Source organism: Panthera pardus, unplaced genomic scaffold (genome assembly GCF_024362965.1).
Source record: "Panthera pardus isolate Hobbes unplaced genomic scaffold, ASM2436296v1 HiC_scaffold_9, whole genome shotgun sequence".
Classification (NCBI taxonomy): Eukaryota; Metazoa; Chordata; class Mammalia; order Carnivora; family Felidae; genus Panthera; species Panthera pardus.
Genome location: NW_026527024.1, coordinates 8,006,129 through 8,026,380, shown reverse-complemented (window position 1 = coordinate 8,026,380; position 20,252 = coordinate 8,006,129). Strand labels below are relative to the sequence as shown.

The 20,252-nt window shown below is 53.7% G+C and overlaps 1 protein-coding gene across 3 annotated transcripts in view; it reads left to right on the top strand.

The window, feature by feature from the left end:
* Positions 1-19,553, top strand: part of VIPR2 (vasoactive intestinal peptide receptor 2) — a 70,223-nt gene extending 50,670 nt beyond the window's left edge. For 2 of the 3 annotated variants that reach the window (XM_053898667.1, XM_053898666.1), the window contains 8 exons: positions 5,113-5,254; positions 10,748-10,898; positions 11,576-11,636; positions 13,101-13,170; positions 13,677-13,768; positions 16,786-16,915; positions 16,989-17,051; positions 17,722-19,553. In XM_053898667.1, coding sequence (XP_053754642.1) covers positions 5,113-5,254; positions 10,748-10,898; positions 11,576-11,636; positions 13,101-13,170; positions 13,677-13,768; positions 16,786-16,915; positions 16,989-17,051; positions 17,722-17,895 — 883 coding nt within the window. In that variant the 3' untranslated portion in view covers positions 17,896-19,553. The remainder of the gene's footprint in view (positions 1-5,112; positions 5,255-10,747; positions 10,899-11,575; positions 11,637-13,100; positions 13,171-13,676; positions 13,769-16,785; positions 16,916-16,988; positions 17,052-17,721) is intronic. The other variant, XM_019424971.2, reaches the window with a different exon arrangement.
* The last annotated feature ends 699 nt before the right edge of the window (positions 19,554-20,252 follow it).

The following is a 20,252-nucleotide window of genomic DNA, read 5'->3' as shown; positions in this document are numbered from 1 at the left end:
GGGCATCAGTGCTTTATTAAGAGACACTACACTGTGGTCAAGAATATGAAAGCAGGGGTCAGACTGCCTGGGTTCAAATCCTGGGTCAGTCTCTTAGTAGCTGTATGACCTTGGACAAATTACTTAACTTGTCTATGACCTGTAAAGTGTGGGTGCTAGTGAAGCTCTGTGGCATGCAGTCAGCACTCTAAATTTTGCGTTATTCATATGCTGGTGAGGTTAGAGTTCCCCCCGACCTGAACCGCTGGTAGGTCTTTTCAGTAACTAACAACATACACTGTATACAGCTGGTTGGTCAGGGTTAGAGTTAGAGGCTTTGGTTTCAGAACAAAAACTTCTGGCTTGAAAAGCTTGAGTATCACTAGCACTAAATAAACTGGATGATATCCCACTTATTTTAACAAGGATTTAATCTTATTTATCTTCACACAAATTAGTTCAAACGTTGGCCAGTATTCAGATAAAATCAAAGATAAAACAAATGGAATATTTTAGAAACTAACAGACAGCCCATTAGGAGATCCATACTTGGAAGTAAACAAGTGAAAACTGATGAAGAACGCAGTTGAGAATCCCTTCAAATGTAATAAAGTCGTTTATTTTTTTCAGGCATCTCAAACATATCTAGAGGGTAGTAATTCTCAGAAAGAGTACGTCAGTACCTTTAATCCAGAACCGTGTGGGGTAGTCACCATCATATTCTAGTTCTGAAAAGAAAAGGAACAACTCTGGTGCAACATTGATATCTGTTCTATCTTTCGTATTTTATTATGTATTTTTAAATCTTCAAATGGTTAAAGATTAAAGAAAAAGAAAGGAAAAATGTAGGGAGGTAAGCTGGTGACTCGATAAGGGTAACTTGAACTAGAGGAATTTCAGCTTATGTTTAAAGAGTTCCCATGTTGAACAATCCGTATCCGTGGCATTGGCGATTTCTCTCAGATTTGTGATACATGACATACTGAATTAGCCAGCCTAATGGCATTTTGGAAGTTTTGCAAATGTGGATGTGGGTCCTTAAGAGAATCTCAGATGGCATCATGAGTATCAAACAGTCTTTTATACATGGACCTCGTTAGTCACCCACTGGTGACACTTGGTTAGGAAAGGACATGTCTGCTTCGGTGTCATTCTGCTGCTGGTTCGGAGTGTCACGGCCGCCAGGAAAAGTGTCCAGAGCTGATGTGCAAGCCCTCAGGTCCGCCTCCACCTTGGGCCACAGAGGCGCTTACGTTGCTGCCTCCATCTGTCAGCTGTGCTTATGTGTCCCATGCCACAAGTGTCGATTTCAAACTCCCGACTGTAAAAATAACTCCATTTCCAACCCAGTAATACCACTCAGGAAACAGAATTACTTACAGTCGTGGAACACTTGCTGTTCATAGTGGCCTCGTAGCTAAGAAAGCATGAAGTAACCATGTTCTTCTTTTACACACACAGAAACGGCGTGACGTTATCTCCTACGCCAGGTCCAAAGTGCAGCATAGACTTGAATAACAAACACACGACCTAGTTTTGCGTGGGATTCGCTGGGTGGTCGTCGCAGCCACCATCTTTGAGTGCGTGTGAGGTCCAGGCACTTGACAAAGCAGCTCCAATCCCACGAGCCCAGGAGTAACCGCGCCGGTTGCTAACACAGACCACACCACACACTCTATAGGTGTTTATTAACTCAGTCCTTACGTTAGCTCAGGCAGGGAAGTGCCACTGCTGTCCCCGTCCTACCCGCGAGAGGAGGGCAGCCCACAGAGGTGCCGAGCACCCAGCTTGCAGAACTGGACAGATGCGCCACCGCCCGCCCCTCCCTCCACCCTCGGGAGTTGTTGGGGTTCCATTCTAGCCGCCGAGCCTGAGCGGGCTCCAGCGCGGCTTCTCTGGAGGCCACGGTCTCCGCTCCACCCTTCATCCAGTGCAGATCCATACTCGGAAGTGAAATGTTACACTGAGCGCTGAGGGGTAAAGGACTCAGCTAAGAAACTCAGCAAATGTGATTTATTTGGATTTAGTGTGTGTTCATCTCTGAGTGACAGCGATAACCCCTCCACTGCACTCAGGGGAAAGTCATGGGTGAGAGAGAGTGAGAAGGAGAAAGAGAGAGGAGAGGAGAGGAGAGGAGAGGAGAGGAGAGGAGAGGAGAGGAGAAGGGAAGGAGAGGGAAGGAGAGAAGGGGGGGAGGGGAGGGGAAGGGAAGGGGAGGGGAGGGGAGGGAACGAGAGGAGGGGAGGGGAAGGGAAGGGAAGGAAGGGGAAGGGAAGGGAGGGGAAGGGAAGGGAGGGGAGGGGAAGGGAGGGGGAAGGGAAGGGAGGGGAGGGGAGGAGAGGGGGAAGGGAAGAGAGGGGAAGGGAGGGGAAGGGAAGGGGAGGGGAGGGAAGGGAGGGGAGAGGAAAGGAAGGAAGGGGAGGGGAGGGAAGAGAAGGGAAGGGAAGGGAAGGGAAGGGAAGGGAAAGGAAGGGAAGGGAAGAGAGAACGGTGGTTTGAGAGATGAGTGAATGCAGCCAGCCCGAGGGGCAGTGGGCACAGGACAACGTGGGGCAAAGAGGCCGCTTTCCAGGAGAGCTGTTCCCACGAGGAGCAGGCTTTCACACGCATTACCTATTTCCTTTAATTTGTTGAATATTTTTATTAATTTTTCCCTTTAAGATTGTTATACATTCTGTTCTTCTTCTAGGCATCACCCCAAAATTGCAACACGCATCCTTGTCTCCTAGGAGTTAACCTCCAATTGCTATTTTTACCACTTCCCCATCAATTTGAGACTTTACAACATTTTAATTCCACTTACCCCCACCCATGCCTTTTGTGTTTTGTGCTGTATTTTAATCCGACGTCTATTTTAAGGCCATAGGTCATTATAGTTGCCGCCATTTAGAGTCAGTATCTATTTAGAGACGTCTTCATCTTCCCCGAGTTCCTTCCTGTATTTCGTGTCCCCACCTGAGGTCCTTCCCCTTCTGCCTGACGACCCCCTTCAGTATCTGTCAGCACAGGCCTGCCAGCAATGACTCCTCATGGTTTTTGATTGCCTGAGATCGCCTTAATTTTGCCTTCATTTGAGAATATTTTCAAGAGTGTTGAATTCCTTATCGGCAACTATTTTCTGTCATCACATTAAACATGAGCCTCGTTTTTCTTTTTAAAGTCAGCTGCCAGTCTCACTGCTGCTGCACTGAAGGGATGCGTCGTTTTCCCCGGACGCCTCGAGGGTTTTGTTTGGTCTCGGGTTTTCAGCAGCTGCACCATCATGGGACTTAATGCAGTTTCCTTGGTATTTCTCATTCTCGGGGTTAATAACATTCCTTTAATCTGTTACTGGGTTTCACTAGTTTCCCAAAATTCTTACCTAGTATTCTTTAAATATTGCTTCTTCCTTTTTTGTCTCCTGTTTCTTCCCAAACTGTATTGTCATGGGTTCAGGGTTTTCACCATTTTCCCTTATATTTCCTACACTTTTTCTGTGCTTTCCCTCATTTTGTCTCTGCTTTAATCTGTACTTACTCCACTGATATGTTTTCTAATTCAGAGTAGTCTCATGTACTACGTCTGATCTAACATCAGACTCAGCTATTTGTTCATTTCAGGGTTCTTTCTGAGTTTTCAGTGTTCCATTTGACTGTTATAATCAATTCCGTTCTTTAATACAATTCTCTACCTCTTCATCAGTTTTCTTGACTATGTAAATCTGAGCAAGACAGTGCATGTCTTAAAATGCCAGTATCTGAATCTCCTTCTATTCCCTGGGGTTTTTGTTGAATTTGATCATTAGCTCCTGTTCCCGGCACGCCTTGTAATTCATTTTTGAAATTACAAATAATTAAATTGTAGAGGCTTTGGGTGATATCTTGCTACAGAGAGGATTTAATTTTTCTAGCAAGATGGGCAGATCACCCTGAGCCACTCGGGGGTTGAGCTGATTTGAGACCATGTCTCAAGCTTTGGGAAGTCTGTTGTTTCTGGTTTGTCATAGTTCCTAGACCATAGCTCTTCCGGGGTTTCTAATTAAAGCCCAGGAGCGCCTCTCTTCCTGCAGACCCTGAATCCCAGTAGCCGTTGCTCAGTGCGAGAGATTGCTAACATTTCTTCCCAGCCTTACTTCCTTAGCCACTGCTTTGGCCTCATCCCTTGGCCTCTCACCCAGCACGGCACACCTTGTGTGGGTAGCTGCCTCACATGAGGAGACCCGAGGCGGAGGGAGGACGTAGGGTGCATCTCGGTGTCTCCCTTCTCACCTGGGTTTTGGCCCTCTAGGTCCTGGCCACTCTGGCCACAATCCTGAGTCCTCAGGTGGCTTTCTGAAATCACACTGACCCCCTGGGGGGAGGTGGTCAGATAAGCTGCTTCTTTCCAGCCTCTCGTGCAAGACTTCTGCGGTGTGTTTTCTAATGTCCTTCAAAAAATGGCACCTTTACTTAACCCTAAAGATCTAGTAGTGACTGTGGGAGCGCGCTTGTGTGAAGCTTGCTTCCTGAGGGCTCTGAATTAAAAGTCCACGGCAAATCAAATGCCCAAACAAGTGTTCTCCAGAGCAGAATTTAAGTGGTACAAGAGAATTAGAAACAAAATGTTCCGAGCACTTTTTAGAGAAGCAAGGTATCATTAAAGTTGAGTTCCAAGGCAGATCACTGCTATGGGCCTCGCAGGAAATTGGCTGTGAGGAGGTGGCGTCTTGGCGGCTGGAAGGGGGCACACGCCATTGCAGGCTCCGGACTCAGCACCGTTTGCTTTACAGTGTTATCCTGAAATCCTATTTCACAACCCCAGCCTAAGGAGCTCAACAAAAATAAAGGAAAAGCTTGATGTAGAAAAATAGTTACCATAATGCAAAACTGAAAACATCCCAAATATACAGTAAGGAACAGTAACTTCCATACAAAAAGAAGAAAACCTTAAGATTAAAGCCACATAGGTAATTGTTAATGTGTTCACAACATCCGAGTTTGATTATCTAACCCTCCCCCCACCCATCCCTGCCTCCCACCCCTCATCCCTGCCTCCCCCACCCCTCATCCCTGCCTCCCCCACCCCTCATCCCTGCCTCTCCCACCCCTCATCCCTGCCTCTCCCACCCCTCATTCCTGCCTCTCCCACCCCTCATCCCTGCCTTCCCCACCACAGGAAGCTGCATTGTACCCGGAACTACATCCACCTGAACCTGTTCCTCTCCTTCATCCTAAGAGCCATCTCAGTGTTGGTCAAGGACGATATTCTGTACTCCAGCTCAGGCACGCTGCACTGCCCTGACCAGCCATCCTCCTGGGTAAGGCTATCCCTGTGAGCAGGATCCTGTCACTGAGGGGAGGGTGGCCTTTGTGAACGGCCCCAGAGCCCTTGCCTCCTTACTGCCCCACCCCTTTGTCTCTGTCCCCAGCTCACGCTGTGATGAAGTCCCATAGCCAGCACACAGGGGTCTCTGAGGCACTGGTGAGGGCAAGGGGTCGGGCCCGAGAAGCGCAGGGGCCTGGCCAAGAGGCTGGGGCTCAGAGCAGGTCCAGGTGGGCAGGTGAGACAAAGACACACTCACCTTTGTCTCACCTGCAATGACAAAGGCACCTGCAATGTCCCAGGCACCTCCAGAGGCTGGAGGTCACGGGCCTTGAGCACTGAAGCCCAGACAGAGGCAGAACAACACAAGGGCACTGCCTCCAGTGATCAGCAGCCGCTCTGGGCTAGAAAACCTGATGCAGATGCACAACGCCATTATTTTCACCCCAAATCTCCCAGATTATGAGCATAGATGCTTCCATGGGTTGCTGGGAGGAAGTCGCCTGTGTGGTGAATGAACTCCCTCCTGCAGCACTTGCTAGGAGCCCAGTGCGCATCTGTGAGTATGCCTGGGCCCAGCTCTTTGATACAAGGGAGGCCGTGCCAATGATTTCTAGAAATGCACACCACTGGTGCCGCTCTTCGCCCCTGGCTGTGTTCGTGGTGGGTGTTGGCGGGCCTTTAGTGCTTGGTGCATTTACTGTGCCCTCCGATACGCAAGTCCCTCCACTGAGTTTCCTCTGCGGCCGCACAATGCAGTGTCCTCAGGGCCTTGGGCTCCGGTGCCTCAGTCTGGATTTGACCGCAGGCTCTGAGGCTGGCCCCTGTCTTCCTAAGGAGCCAGCATGTCGGCTCTCCTCGCGAGTTCCAAGCAGATGGACTCATCTGCGTGGCACTGTGGCTCTGGACTGAACAGGTTGGAATTAGTTGTAAGACAGTGAAGCCTTTTGTAACATCACAGAACATCAGCTGTTTCCGAGGCTGCAGGTGAACGTATTTCTGGGGATAATCAGCTCATAACACACTTGGACTGAGTTAATAAAAGGAGTTTGCTGTAATAATAAAATTAACACAAGATCCTTCACCTAGCAAACTCCCACCCCTGAGGGGACATCAGGGCCCCTGGGGCTCACGCCCCACCATGGGATCTCCCACGTAGGTGACAAGGGGTGAGCCCCAAAGCCAGTCCGGGCTCTCCTCTTGCTGAGAAACCTCCACTCTCTTCTCTGGGGGGCCTCAAAGCTCTGCTGGAAGAAGCCCTCCTTCCTCTGCTTCTTATTAAAGGACTGGGCCCTGGTGGGGCGTCCAGCCCGGGGCCGTGCTCCCAGACACATAGACAAGACCTGGTGGGCTCCTGAGGGGCAGGGGAGTGACGGGGACCGGAGGGAGCAAGTGCCCTGCCATTGCCCACCGCACCCCGCCTGCCCCTACGCTGGGAATCACAGACCCCTCCGCCATTCCCAACACTTGGGGCCTCGCCCAGCCATTTCTCGAGAGTCTTAGAGGACAAGGCTCTTTGCACGGACACTGAGGGTGAGTGCCCAGTGACCTTCCAGAGAGCAATTTGTGAATGAGGACACAGGCTGAGGGAAGCCCAGCAGCCGGGTGGACTCGATGGGGCCGCAGGCAGGGCTCAAGCCACAGGTGCACAGCACGCTCTGGCATTAAAGATCCCCCAAGGATCCAGGTCTGAGGACTGAAGTGTGAGAAGGAGGGAGCGGGGACAGGGTCCCCCTGCCCAGTCCCCAGCTGCACCCCTCCAGCACGGTGCCACTGAGCTGTGTGCCAACAGAGGAAAGAAGGCAGGAGAGAAGGAGGACTGCGTCTTCCTTCTTATTGTGCCCAGAGAATTGGAGGTTTTGCGTAAGTTAGTCAGAGATGCAGTCAGCCCGCAGCATGAGGCACAGAAAAAACATCTTTTCTTACAGTTGCATTTGTGTGGACGTTTTTGTTCTCAGCTGGGTTTGATCAAACCAACATTATGCTCCCAGGACGAACCCAGGGCACATCTCCTCCACATAGGTCCAGGAGTCTGTTTCTCAAGACATTTGCAGGACCGGGAACCCGACAGAGTCTGTTTCCTTCCAAGAGAAGGCTTCTCCCTCCACCGGCCCCTCTCTGTACACACCCTGGACGTAACAGTGACCCCTGGGCTCAGTGTGTCTCCTCCTGGCTGCCGAGGGGGCTGGAACAGGCAGTCTATTCGCACTGAGACCAGAACAGATGGCATGTGTAGTTGACAAGGATTCTCAAAAACCCACCCTCGGGCTTTCCAAGGTGCTCCCTGAGAGCCTGAGTGCAGCCTGCCCCAGGGAGGGCTTGGGTCGGGACGTACATGGCAACTATGAGCTCTGCAATGAAGCCATAACATCTGAACAGGGATGCACCCAGCCCAGAGCTAAGTTCTGACCTGGCCGCTGCCTGCTGCCCCAGGGGGGGCTGAGGATAGGATGGGAGGCACAGACTCAGGCTGGAGGCTGAGCGTCTGCACGTCATGGAGGCTCCTGGGCCCCCCGAGTGGCTGTGCCAGTCCACGGCCCAGGTCAGAATGGCCGGGGTCAGGAGGAAGGGAGTGAGTGAGAGTGTGCACACGCACATGCATGCAAACATATACATGCATGCTCACAGAGGTACACACCTGCATGAACACAGGTACTGGTGTGCAGACACAGGTGCACACACACAGTCACAAGCATGGGTGCACCCACAGGGGGACTCACACACACAGGAACACACATGTACCTTCAGACTTTATTCTGTCCGTGTTCGGATCTGTGCTTGAAAGGACTGCTGGTCTGGGCTTTGCGTGGTGCGGTGGGAGCCCCACATCCTCTAGTGTGGCACTGCTGTGACACAGGACACGTGTGAAGCTGCACAAGGGGACATCACCACAGGCACACAGCTCTGTCGCTTGCCGTGCCAGGCCCACATATGCGCCAAGGGCCACGTTCACCCCGTAGCCCTCTGCTTCATGGTGTTTTCACACATTTAAATAGCCTCTTTTTTTGGTGTTTTTAACCAACAACTACAGATGCCATAAGTCTCCCAGGGACTAGGGACACGCCTTACATTTCTGCACGGTGAGGTGTGTTACTCACTCTTACCTTTGACAACCTGGAGGTGGGTTCAGCTTTTCCTGTTCTCTCCAGGGAGTTGGGCCTCGAGGCCAAGTGCCTTGTGTTCTATCATAAAGCCAAACAGGGGGCAGTGCCCCACCTCCAGTTCCCTACCACCGCCCAGCTCCGCACACACAGCCTCCTTCTCTGCACGGCTTTGCCTGGCGATTGTCTGGCCTCTGGAAAGGCATAGTCTAGTCTAGAGACAATGAACACCAGGTGGGTGCCTGGACGCTGACCCTCAGCAGGAGCCCCCGGCTTGCTCCCCTTGACTCCAGCCATGCACACTGGTGGGAGTCTCCGGGACCAGGGGACGGGCCTTGGCCCATGCACCTGTGTGTGTGTGTGTGTGTGTGTGTGTGTGTGTGTGTGTGTTGTCCGGGCTGCAGCGGGTCCCGGAGGCGGTCCTGCCATGCTCTCTGCCCTGAGGGATGCAGTTTGAAACCACCACCCAGGAAGGGGAGGTCAGCAGAGAGCTTGTCACTGCAAACCTCCTGTCCGTACATGATGGTCAAGGAACAAATGAGAAGAAAGGCAGAGACGGCGTTTTCGCTGTTTTACCAAGACAATGGAGTCAAGTTAAACAGGCTTTTCCTGCGTCTCTCTTCCTCAAGCGGCAGGACACCATGGCAACACTCCAAGTCCCCTGGTGTGTCACATCGAATGGTGGCACAATAGTGTAGCGTGTGGACGTGACCTTATTTCATCGTCCCACCAGTTACAAGCACCACAGACGTCAGTGCACACGTGTCTTCATGCACCGTGTTCTTCCCTCAGAAGGAAGTCACGAGGGACCGCGGACCAGAGGGCACGTGTATTTAAAAACTGAAACAAACATTGCCGCTTGGCTTTCCCAGAGGTCAATGACGTGCAGCTTTTCAGAGCTTTGCCGTCTGGTGGGCACGGAACACGCACTTCTGTGGCACGAAGTCACAAGTTCACTTCGGTTAGTTTCCCTGCTCCCGTACTTGCGTCCCCACATGCGCCTCTCCGCTCACAGCACCCGGGTCATGACATTCTGTGGGTGGTTTCCACGTGCCAGCCCTGCTCCCGGCCCTGTGGGCATCTGGCCCTCAGCCTCAACTAGCCGCAACTACTCTCCGTGCAGCACCTTACAAAGATAAGCTGAGCCTTGCCCTACTTAGGAAAGAGAGACCGGAACAGGGTCAGGGTGGGAATACCGGAGAGAGTGCAGGGGCATCTTCAGTGGGCCACCTGGTTAACGCTCCCATCAGCCCCGGGCACCAGCTTGGAAGGGCTACCGTGAGTTTCCTGTAAGCACATCAGCCCCCAAATACACAGGTCAGCATGTCAGTATATCCACATACGCACACGCATATCTACCTCACATGTGTGTCCACCTGCATATACGTATACAGAACATCCGCGGGTCTCAGTATATCCACATGTATGTGAGCATATCCACATCTATAGAGCCATACTCACGCATATATCAAATATACCCACACATACATATAAGCACGTGGAAGTATGCGTGCATCTCCGTCGCACCTGGATACATATGTATTCGGGAGGGGAGGCAGCAGAGATATAGAAGAATAGAAATGAAGTCCTGATCATTTTAGTACACTTGAACAAACTTACTGACTAAAAGCCTCAATTTCACATTTGCTCAAGAGGCTAAAACACCCCTGGGGCGCCTGGGTGGCGCAGTCGTTTAAGCGTCCGACTTCAGCCAGGTCACGATCTCGCGGTCCGTGAGTTCGAGCCCCGCGTCAGGCTCTGGGCTGATGGCTCGGAGCCTGGAGCCTGTTTCCGATTCTGTGTCTCCCTCTCTCTCTGCCCCTCCCCCGTTCATGCTCTGTCTCTCTCTGTCCCAAAAATAAATAAAAAAAAAAAAAAAAAAAAGGAAGAAAAAAAAGAGGCTAAAACACCCGTACGTTCATGTGAAGGTCTGAGAGGTGAAAATACATTTATTTTATATGCTGTGTGGTTGTTCCCAGAGAACCTCTTTCAAAATGCCTGGGGACGTGAGGGCTTGCTGGATTCCCTTGTTTTGCCCTTTACTTTTCTGTCTCCTCTCAAGTGGGTGGTGAGGACGAGCGGGGCAGGTAGGTGAGCAGAGGGTGGGGGGGCAGGGGGCACAGGCGGGTGTGCTCACTGCCACAGTCCCACAGCTCGCTGCCTTCAGAGGCGTCTGTGGACATCTGCCTCCTGCCCGTGTTTCTCTTCCAGCAAGTTCTGGGTCCCAGGGCTGCGGACGCCAGGGGCCTCACTCTAACACTGCTGTGCTGGGTCCTCAGCTCGTCACACAAACGTGTGCCTGCTTGTGCCCTGGAGCACTTCTGCCCACCGTGAGCTGTCTTACCATGGCCTGAACATGTTCTCTTGCTCTGTCCGTGACTTTCCAGGTCGGCTGCAAGCTGAGCCTGGTGCTTTTCCAGTACTGCATCATGGCGAACTTCTACTGGCTGCTGGTGGAGGGGCTGTACCTGCACACCCTCCTGGTGGCCATATTTTCCCCCGGCCGACGCTTCGTGGCCTATCTCCTAATCGGATGGGGTAAGGACTGTCCTCCCCGTGTGTGCCCGACACCCTGTCTCCCACCCAGCAACCCTCCGGGCCTCTGTTCCTGCCCCTCTCATCTATAAACGCAGACCTCTCAGTTCAGAAAACCCTTTCCTGCCCCTGTACGATGCTCTTCAGGTCCTATTAGGACGGGCTTTTCTCGGGTGACTAGGTTCCTGGAGACAACTCCTGCATATTTCTGGGGATCAGGAACCTGGTTTGAAGCTATTCTAAGCTCCCACTCCTGGGGCTCCCCCAGTGGTGGGAAAGTCAGAAAGAAGGGCCTTGGAGGAGAAAGCCCTCTACCAGGAGGTCCCAATGACATGCCAGGTGGCAGGAGCCTCCACTAGTCGGGACTGGAAGGGCTGTGAAGCCACGAGACACCCACGTTCACAGCGAGGGTCACCTCTTGCGATCATTGCCACACTCCAGCCCACAGTGACCACACTCACGATGCACCATGACGCATTCCACCCAGAGAAGCTCCAGCTTTCAAACACATGTGTATCGCCACTGCTTTGTATGGCATGAGCATAAACTTCTGTGTGCTTCTGAAGCGTTTCCGCTTGATCTTTCCGTCAGAAAGCCCTTGTCCTTGCCGACTCTGGTGAAGGAGGGCGCACAGCTGCTAACTAGCGTGGGGTTGGGGGGAATCTGGTGTCTTTCTGCAGGCATCCCCACCATCTGCACAGGCGCATGGACCGCGGCCAGGCTCTCCTTAGAAGACACAGGGTGAGTGCTGTGTTCATACCTCTTGAGCTATGCTGGCTACTTGCTGGCATCGTTTTACGTCTTTGGAAACTAGAAAGCAGCTTATTATCTGCTTGGAAGGCAGGTTTGCGTTTGCAGTGGCAGCCACGCAGAGAGTAACGCGGCCATCATTTGAACATTTGAACATGGGGAAGACCTTGACCTTCACAAGGGAGGAATTGTTTGGGGCGGGAGTGTTTGGAGAAGATGCGTGTGAGGGATGGGAACTGAACCAGGTCCTGCGCGAAGCTGGGGTTGGGATAACGCAGGCAGAGAGGGGAGGAGCATCAGGTAGGAGAAGCAGTGTTCACAAAAGGGAACCAAGCAAAACGCAGGCGCTGTTTGCCCGGAGCCAAGTATGGAGAGGTGGCCAGTTGAAGACCAGGTTGAAATGGCCAGCGGGAGTGCAGCTCTCTGAGATAGTTGTTCTCTAAAATGCAGCATGAGCAGGGCCCAAAGCTCCTCTGTTTCACATACATAGTGAGCTGGATCATGGCCCCACACTCAGGTGCCACCAGCCCCCCCCCCATGAATGTTGTACCTCATAAAGTGTTGTCAGGGTTTACCACTTATCTACTCCCGGTAACAAACCGCCCTGAAACTCAGTGGCTTACATAATCACGGTTTACATGGTGTGTTTCTGTGCACATGGCATTCTTCTGGCCTCAACCCGGCTTGCTCACACACCACGGGCACCTGCCGGGTTGGCCGAGAGCTGGCGAGTCTGAGGCAGCACCAGCCGGAAGGCTCCTTTCTATCCTGCAGGTTCCAAGGGCTCCACATCCTACTGCCAAAACCAGCTAAGATTCAGAGGCATGGATTGGTCTCTGCCCTTGCTGGGAGGGGCTGCAAAGCCCCACTGTGGGGGTGTGGGTGACAGACGGAATAATGGAGACACTTGCAAGCACCCCATCCTAGTTCCTACTGGGGACCACCCTTATGCTGAAGACCGCGAATGGAGACACCCTGCTAGACAGACACTCCTAGCTGTGCCTGCCTCAGTTGTTCCAGAGGCATTTTGACCCTTCATTCAAGATACAAATACAGGGGCGCCTGGGGGGCTTGAGTTGAGCATCTGACTTCGGCTCAGGTCATGATCTCGCAGTTGGGGAGCTCAAGCCCCACGTTGGGCTCTGTGCCGACAGCTCAGAGCCTGGAGCCTGTTTCAGATTCTGTGTCTCCCTCTCTCTGTCACCCCTCCAATCATTATTTCTCTCTCTCTCTCTCTCTCAAAAATAAATAAACTTAAGAAAGATACAAATACAAAACATTTGGGAAGTGAGAGGAAATTAATTTTCGGGAGAGAAACTTCCCTTTTCTGATGTTGGCTGGCATGAACACGAGCTACGCGTCAGGGGCGAGGCCACAGGCAGTGCACGGACCCTTGTGTGCTTGGTTTGTGGATGAATCAGAGGTAACATGATTTTCCTTCTCTCTTTTCAATAGTTGCTGGGATACCAATGACCACAGTGTTCCCTGGTGGGTTATACGAACACCAATTTTAATATCTATTATAGTAAGTAATTCCGGTATCGAAACATGAGTTATCCCTTGGGTTGCACATTTGGGCAGAGAAGGAGCCCCTTTCCCTGTACTGAATATAAATAGCCCTGTTCTACTCGGTCTTGGAGAACCACACACAAGCGGCCCGGCCCCTTCCCGCAGTCGCAGAGGTGGACTCGCCCCCCTTCAGGATGAGATCTCAGTGAGGGCGGGGGCAGCGGAGAGAGCTGCGCGTTCCCCTGTGGGGAAGGAGACCTGTGGGAGTCACAGTCACCAGGTCACAATGTTAGGGCTCACTTGCTTTTCCCTTTAACATCTCACATCTCAAATTCACTTGTGAGACACGAGGCAGTCAAGAGACAAGGCTGCAACTTTGGGGGAGACCCAGGCTGGCCAGGGCTCCTGAGCTTCTGCGACAGGTGCCTGGAGCTCTGTCCCAGGCGAGGAGACGACCCAGGGGGGCTGACACATCCTGGCCACACCCACCTCACATACCACATGTTGTCTCTATTTGTGCAGGTCAATTTTGTCCTTTTTGTTAGTATTATACGGATTTTACTCCAGAAGTTGACGTCCCCAGACGTCGGCGGCAATGACCAGTCACAGTATAGGTGAGTATGTGTGTGGGTCCAAGGGCTGAGCTGCCTGGAAACCGAGAGTGGGGAGGATGGGCATGTATGGAGAGCAGAGACACTAGGGTCCTGGGTCTGTGCACCAAGAAATGGCCCAGGTTCTCCCCCTTCAGGGGCAGGACTGTGCTCGTGGCTAATTCAGCAGTGTCTTCTCTAAGGGGGGGGGGGGGGGGCGGTTGCCATGGTGCCATGGTTATTATTCGGGGCTAGCCTCCGTCTTTCATTTCTGCATGGATATCCTCTAGTGAGCTTGCTTACCGAAGCATTTGCCCACTTTTCCGTTTTGTAATCTGCCTGTTCTCCTTGGCCACACATTATTTGTGTTTTATGCTTAATTCTTCCTCCCCATCAGACCACGCGGTTCACGCTGGCCCCTAATGCCAGGCTTGGGCCTCATAGTAACTCACGTTTATTGGCTGAGTAATTACATGAAGATGGTAATCATCTTGGGGAAGAGAGCAGAGGCTAAGTGACTCACCCACAGTCATCCAGCTAATTAATGAGGGCCTGAAGACTATAAAAGAACGTAAAGATTCTTCTATAAATTTCTATCAAGAATTTATAAAGAAAAAGTAAAGCCCGCATCTCTGTTATAAAGTGGACACTGGCGTGGAGTGGTTGGTCCAGCCCGTGGGAGCCTCAGGATCAGGTAGACCAGGTCTGGAATCTCAGCCACCCAGAGCTGTGTGACCTGGGCAGGTTATCTGACTAGTGGCCGGGGGTGGCCCCACGCAGTGTCTCCTTCCTCTCCACCCTTTAGACAACAAGAGTGGACCTAGAAGCCAGACAGGCAGCATCTCTCGTGGTCAGAGGCCCGGTGCTGGGTTTACATACCAGCCAGAGGCCTTGGGGATGTGACTCCACTGCTCTCTGCCTCAGTTTCCTCATCTGTAAAGTGGAAATAATAGTAATTGTCACTAAGGTATGAAGATTAACTGAGTTAATATTTTAAAGACATTTAGTCCCCGGCACTAGTAAGTATTGTGGGGAAGTCTGGTAAACAGATACATCTGCTTGTGCCCCGGGGCACGTGAAATCCAAGGAACCGCTTTCTCTGCCCGGCCTGTCAGAGGAGGCTGCATAAAAGGCCAGACCTAGAGATGGGATCCCACATCGAACCACGAAGGATAAACCTGGAGGTCCTGGAGCCCACCCACACTTGCAGCTCAGGGCTGGGACTGTTCTCGGTTGCCCTGGAAACTGAAATTTTGATTTGGGGACAGTCTGGTCTAGCTCCCCTGCTGACCTTTTCTGCGGGTTCTTTGGGAGTGTTCATTAGGTAGGTCTTAGAGATACTTGCTTGTATTTTACAAACAAAAATAAGTAGGGAGATAGAATCTGTTCTTTTTCCAGGATAGCAAAAAAGGCAGAGCATGTCTGTGACGCTGACCTCTGGTTGTATGTTGATGTCTCTTCTCTGTAACTATTGTTACAACAGTAGCAGTAACAGAACAGGACCAGCCTCGCTGGAAGTCCCTCCAGAGACAAGCATCATAGCAAGCTGCCAAGGTGCATAGTACAGGAGGGCGTTCAGACAGGCTCCCGTCTCACAGTGAACTGAAGGACACAGGCCCCCACACAGCCCCACCTTCTGTCCACAGGCTAATGCTGAACCGAGGTGTTAAGGGCAGCAACCTTGTAAGGTTAGACGTCTGGGGCTGTGAAGGGGCAATTCTTGCTGATGGGCCATCCTCTGCGACGAGGCTTAGGTCATACCCCGGGCTTCTGGGGTTTGTGCAGATTGCATGAAATAAGAGACACCCTGCTTTTTGTAAATGCCACAGGACGTGGTATTTTGTTGTGAGGGAAATCAGAAGAGATGGAAACTTCCAGAACTTACATCCCAGGCTCTAGGTGCTAGCTTTGAAGCATGTGCCTCAAAAATACGTAAAGAAATTCATGACTTTTTCTAAGCATTGGGTAAGGTCAACGAACTAGAGAAGGTCGGGGGGGGGGGAAGGCCTCCTCCCTCATCTCCCTCAGCATGAGGCTGCAGGGTGTTCATTAGGGCGTCTTGACCTGCACGCACATCACCAGGTGGCCTGACTGGCCTGGGGTCAAGACCCTCATTCTTGACCAGCCCCTACTTGACCCCAATGCTCCTGACACAGACCTTGTTGGAGCTGCAAGGGTCAAATTTGGCCACACGCTGGAACCAGCCAGAACTGCCAGGGCCAGTGCTGCCCACAGAGACCTGATTTAATAGGAGTGAGGAGGCTGGACTGAGCTGTTTGAATCCCTGCATGATGGTCACGTGCAGTGGTGAGAGTTCCCGGCTCAGAGCAGTGGTTCTCAAAGCAGGGTTCCCAGTCAGCAGCCGTGGCACCTCTGGGAATCTGATAAAAATGCGGATTCTCAGATGACACCCCAGACCTCAGAGCCGGCAGCCCGAAGGTGGAGCTGGCCCTCCAGGTGGCTCTGGTGCGGCTGAGGCTCCAGAAGCACTGGCTTGGAGACAGAGGCTGTATTCGCTCAGGGGATGGGGACGGGGACACAGACAACAGGTGCAGCTGTGGGGAGGGCAGAGCGAGCCCAGCGCGTGATGCAGTGAGCGGAAGATCTGCTTTCTGACCTGACCGGGGAGGGCGGGAATGTGACGGACAGAGGGTCTGCACGTGCTCCACAGAACGCGTGGGACCCAGAGCGTGGGTCGCCGCCCTGCTGCCACACGTTGCACTCAGCTGCACCCCTGCTGAGTCTGCTCTTCTGATCCCAGAGTAAAACTCTGCCCTTCAGGTGCTGGTGATGGGCCCCGACCCCGGGGCACTAAGGCCCCTCAGGCCGGCGTCGCAGTTGGCGAACTCGTGGGACATCGTCTCAGAACTTGCCCGGGCGTGCTCGTTTTCCTCCCCACGTTGGCACACCCTGACCGTGGCGGGGGCGGGGGTGTCGCTTAAATCCGTGAGATACGAGGCCCAGACGGGGGAGGCCCTGGCCGTGGGCCTGCGTGCACGTGCCGGCACAGGCCTGAGCTCGCGCCCTTCTCTTCGGTGCAGGAGGCTGACCAAGTCCACTCTGCTGCTCATCCCCCTGTTTGGAGTGCACTATATGGTGTTTGCCGTGTTTCCTATCGGCATCTCCTCCAAATACCAGATACTGTTTGAACTGTGCATCGGATCGTTTCAGGTACACCTGGGAAGGGACCGTGCCCTCCCCCCAGCTTGGCGAGTGGCCTCTGACGACCCTTTCTCATTTTCAGGGCCTGGTGGTGGCGGTTCTCTACTGTTTTCTCAACAGTGAAGTACGTGCCCTGTCACAGCAGGTGACATTCAGCTTGTGCGGGATTTCCTCATGTGCCCCCCCCCACCTGAACGAGGGTCCAGGTCTGCTGTCGGGCAGCCCCAGTGCCCCAGATGGCCACGGCCGCCTCCTTCTCTCCACACCAGCAGTGCCGGTCGCCCTGGCCTCCCCCGGCCCTGCTCGGGAAGGCTCTCCGGCTGGGTGGTTGGGAGGGACCCTGCCACTCTGCACGGTCACCATCTTGCTCCTTGACCCTGGACATGGGGCCGAGTGGGGAGGGAGGGACACACAGATGAGAATCCTGCTCCCTGAGTTCGCAGCCCACATCTCATCAGAACGTCCATGCGTGAGCCCCTCTGAGCCCTGCTCTGCCCGATGAATGCCATTTCCCACGTCCTTCCTGTCCTGCAGCTCTGTGTACCTGCTCACCACATGCCTCTCCCTTTCATCAGTTCAAACACCCTTCACCTCTGTCACTGGGCTCCCGAGTACCAACTCCCCACCCGATGTCAGGAAAATCCCCGGTTCCTTCTGTTTTGTCACCTCTCCTCCTGGAGCTCGCTGTTGGGGTGGTGCCTTCTGTCGGGGCCGACCCGGCCCGGGGGGGCCTCTCTCGAGGGCACCCGAGTTTACGTTTCCAAGCTCACACCCCGTGTGACCCCCACTTCCTCATTGCCTTGCCCCCGCCGCAGGTGCAGAGTGAGCTGAAGAGGAAGTGGCGGGGCTGGTGTCCGAGCCAGCCCTGCGGCCGGGACCACAGGTTCCACGGCTCGTCCGTCTCGAGGAACGGCTCGGAGAGTGCCCTGCAGCTCCACCGGGGCTCCTGTGCCCCATCCTTCCTGCAGACAGAGACCTCGGTCATCTAGCGTGCCACCACGCTGCAGACTCCCCAGAGCCCTCGGGCCTCCCCTGGAGCCAGCACCGTAGAGAAATCCTCCATAACATGATGGGGCTGGCCTCTGCTCACCCATCACGGGACTGGGTTACGCTGTAACTGGGTCTTAAGTCCAGTTAGTGTTAAACTCCAGCAGGTAGGTCATTTTGCCATGACGTCTGGCCATGTCGTCTGGCCAAATAGACCCATTTTCAAAGAGAACAGCGAGACAGAGACGGCCCCTGACCAGAACTCGGGTCCAACTGTAATGGGAAGAAATCAAGGGGGTTTTCTCATCTCGATGCCAGTTCTGGGCAGGAGGCAGTGGCCTGACCTGGGGGCTGGGCCCTCCCTCTGCATGACCCCCACCACTGGCCGGTCCCCACTTGGGCAGCCCTCTTGTCTGCAGGACTCATGCACAGAAGCCCTTTGAGGATTTCTGTGAGACTCCGGCCAGTCCAGGTGGAACCTGCCCCTGCTGGGCGCCCCTGCTTTTCCCCTCCTGCCCCAGGGCCTCCTCTCCCTGCTTGTCCACCAGGACAGCCGGCCTGGCCCAAGGAAAGTGCAGAGACAGCTGTCAGACGATAGCAGGAGGGGTGGCACATCACCCCTCGAGGGCACCTGCGCTCTGTGAGGGGCCCTCAACCACTGAAACAGACTCTTCATGAGGCCACTTCAGGCCTCTTCTCCCAAGAGCAGTGAGAAGGCTGGGCTTGTGGGATCTGGTCATCGGGGCGACAGAGACACTAGGCATTTTATTTAGTGGGAGCAGAATCCTATTCTCCTCTTAATGAAAATCATCTTGAAGTCATTTCTGTTTAAATGGAGAATTAGTCTAACAAAATATAAAAATGTGTCGAGCGCTTCTGTCCAGAATTGACAAGCAGCAGTCCTAGCTTCCAGTTCCCTTGATGTCTACAGACTTGGAGGGAGGTCTGGGTGGCTGAGCAACCACAGAGGGAGCAGGAAGTCAGCGAGCGGACTGAGGCCACACTGTCCCGGCCCTAACCCTGCACACCCAATAGACGGGCGTTCTGCCCAAACCCCATCCGGCTGCTGCGCTCAGTTCCTCAACCCTTTTTATGATACCGTTGCCCCCCCAAAATGAGGCCACTAAGTCTTCTTCCTGAGGCACCACAGACCGAGGCCACAGGGCCAACGGCCTCGATGGCCGGTGCCAGGGAGTGGGGTGGGGCAGACGGGGGCGGGCCAGAGTGGAAGCCGCTAGTCTTGGGTCCCGCAGCTCAACTTGGTGTGTGTAAAAGGCCTGGACAGACAGGGACGCAGAGCGGCTGTGTTCAGAGGCCGCCTGGAGCCAGGGCCCCCACCTCAGATGATTTACTGTAACCGGGTCCACGTGACCAGCGGAGAGCCAGACCCAGGCTTATGTGGGGCCGCAGGCTATGCTCCGGGGTTAGACATGCACTGGCCATCCAGGGACCTTCTCCTCAGCCGGCATGGCCAAGGCCCAGTGAGGCGTCGACCGGTCTGTCCTGCCTGGGAACGGGAAGGGGGACGGGAAATTGAATATTTACTAACAGCAGGAGCTGGTGGTCTAAGAATCAACATGTGTCGTCTTAAATGTTGTCCATGTGTATGGAACACCCACAAGTCACGTGTGGAAACTTCAATAAAACCCCATTTCCTATCTGTAGGCTGGTAGACTCGCTCTGCAAGTCCTGTGGTCCTCGGGTCTCACACTGATGAGAGGTTGCACTTTTTAGCTGAGCACCATCACCTTCAGGGGAAATCCACACGTAAAGCGGAGCTCTGATAGAGGAGGGAAAGGAGAAGGCATTGGCACCTTCACGGCCGCTGGAAACAGCCACCCTTCCCCAAGGCACGTAGGCCGCCTTCCAGGACATCCTCCTTAGAGCATCCTGGTCCACGGTCATAATGACTTACGGTGGCCCCAGCAGCCCTGGGGGTGAGGGCCCTGCACACACACAGGAACCCGAGAACCTGCTGACTGGGGGCAGGGCCGACACACGTGTGCACGCACGTGTGCGCATCTGCACGCTGACCCCAAGCCTCACGTATGTCACAGGCAAATAAAACCTAGCTCTGGCACACTCCCTGCTCACCCAGACACCTCCCTTCAGGAGGACTGCCACACACTGCTAGAGCTCAGACCTGCAGGAGGCCAGACTAGAAGCAGGTGAGACGGACCAGCTTGGGAGAGGCGGCTCGGTGCCCGGCCGAGCCCCAGGCCTCCGGGTATCCGTATGTTGTGAGCTATTGGCGGATGGAAGGGTCCAGTCGCTGAGGGGAAGGACACCGGGGGAGAGGGCGGGGCTGAGTGTGCTTGGGGGCCGCCCCGAGGAAGATCCCGCCTCTCCAACGTGTGCG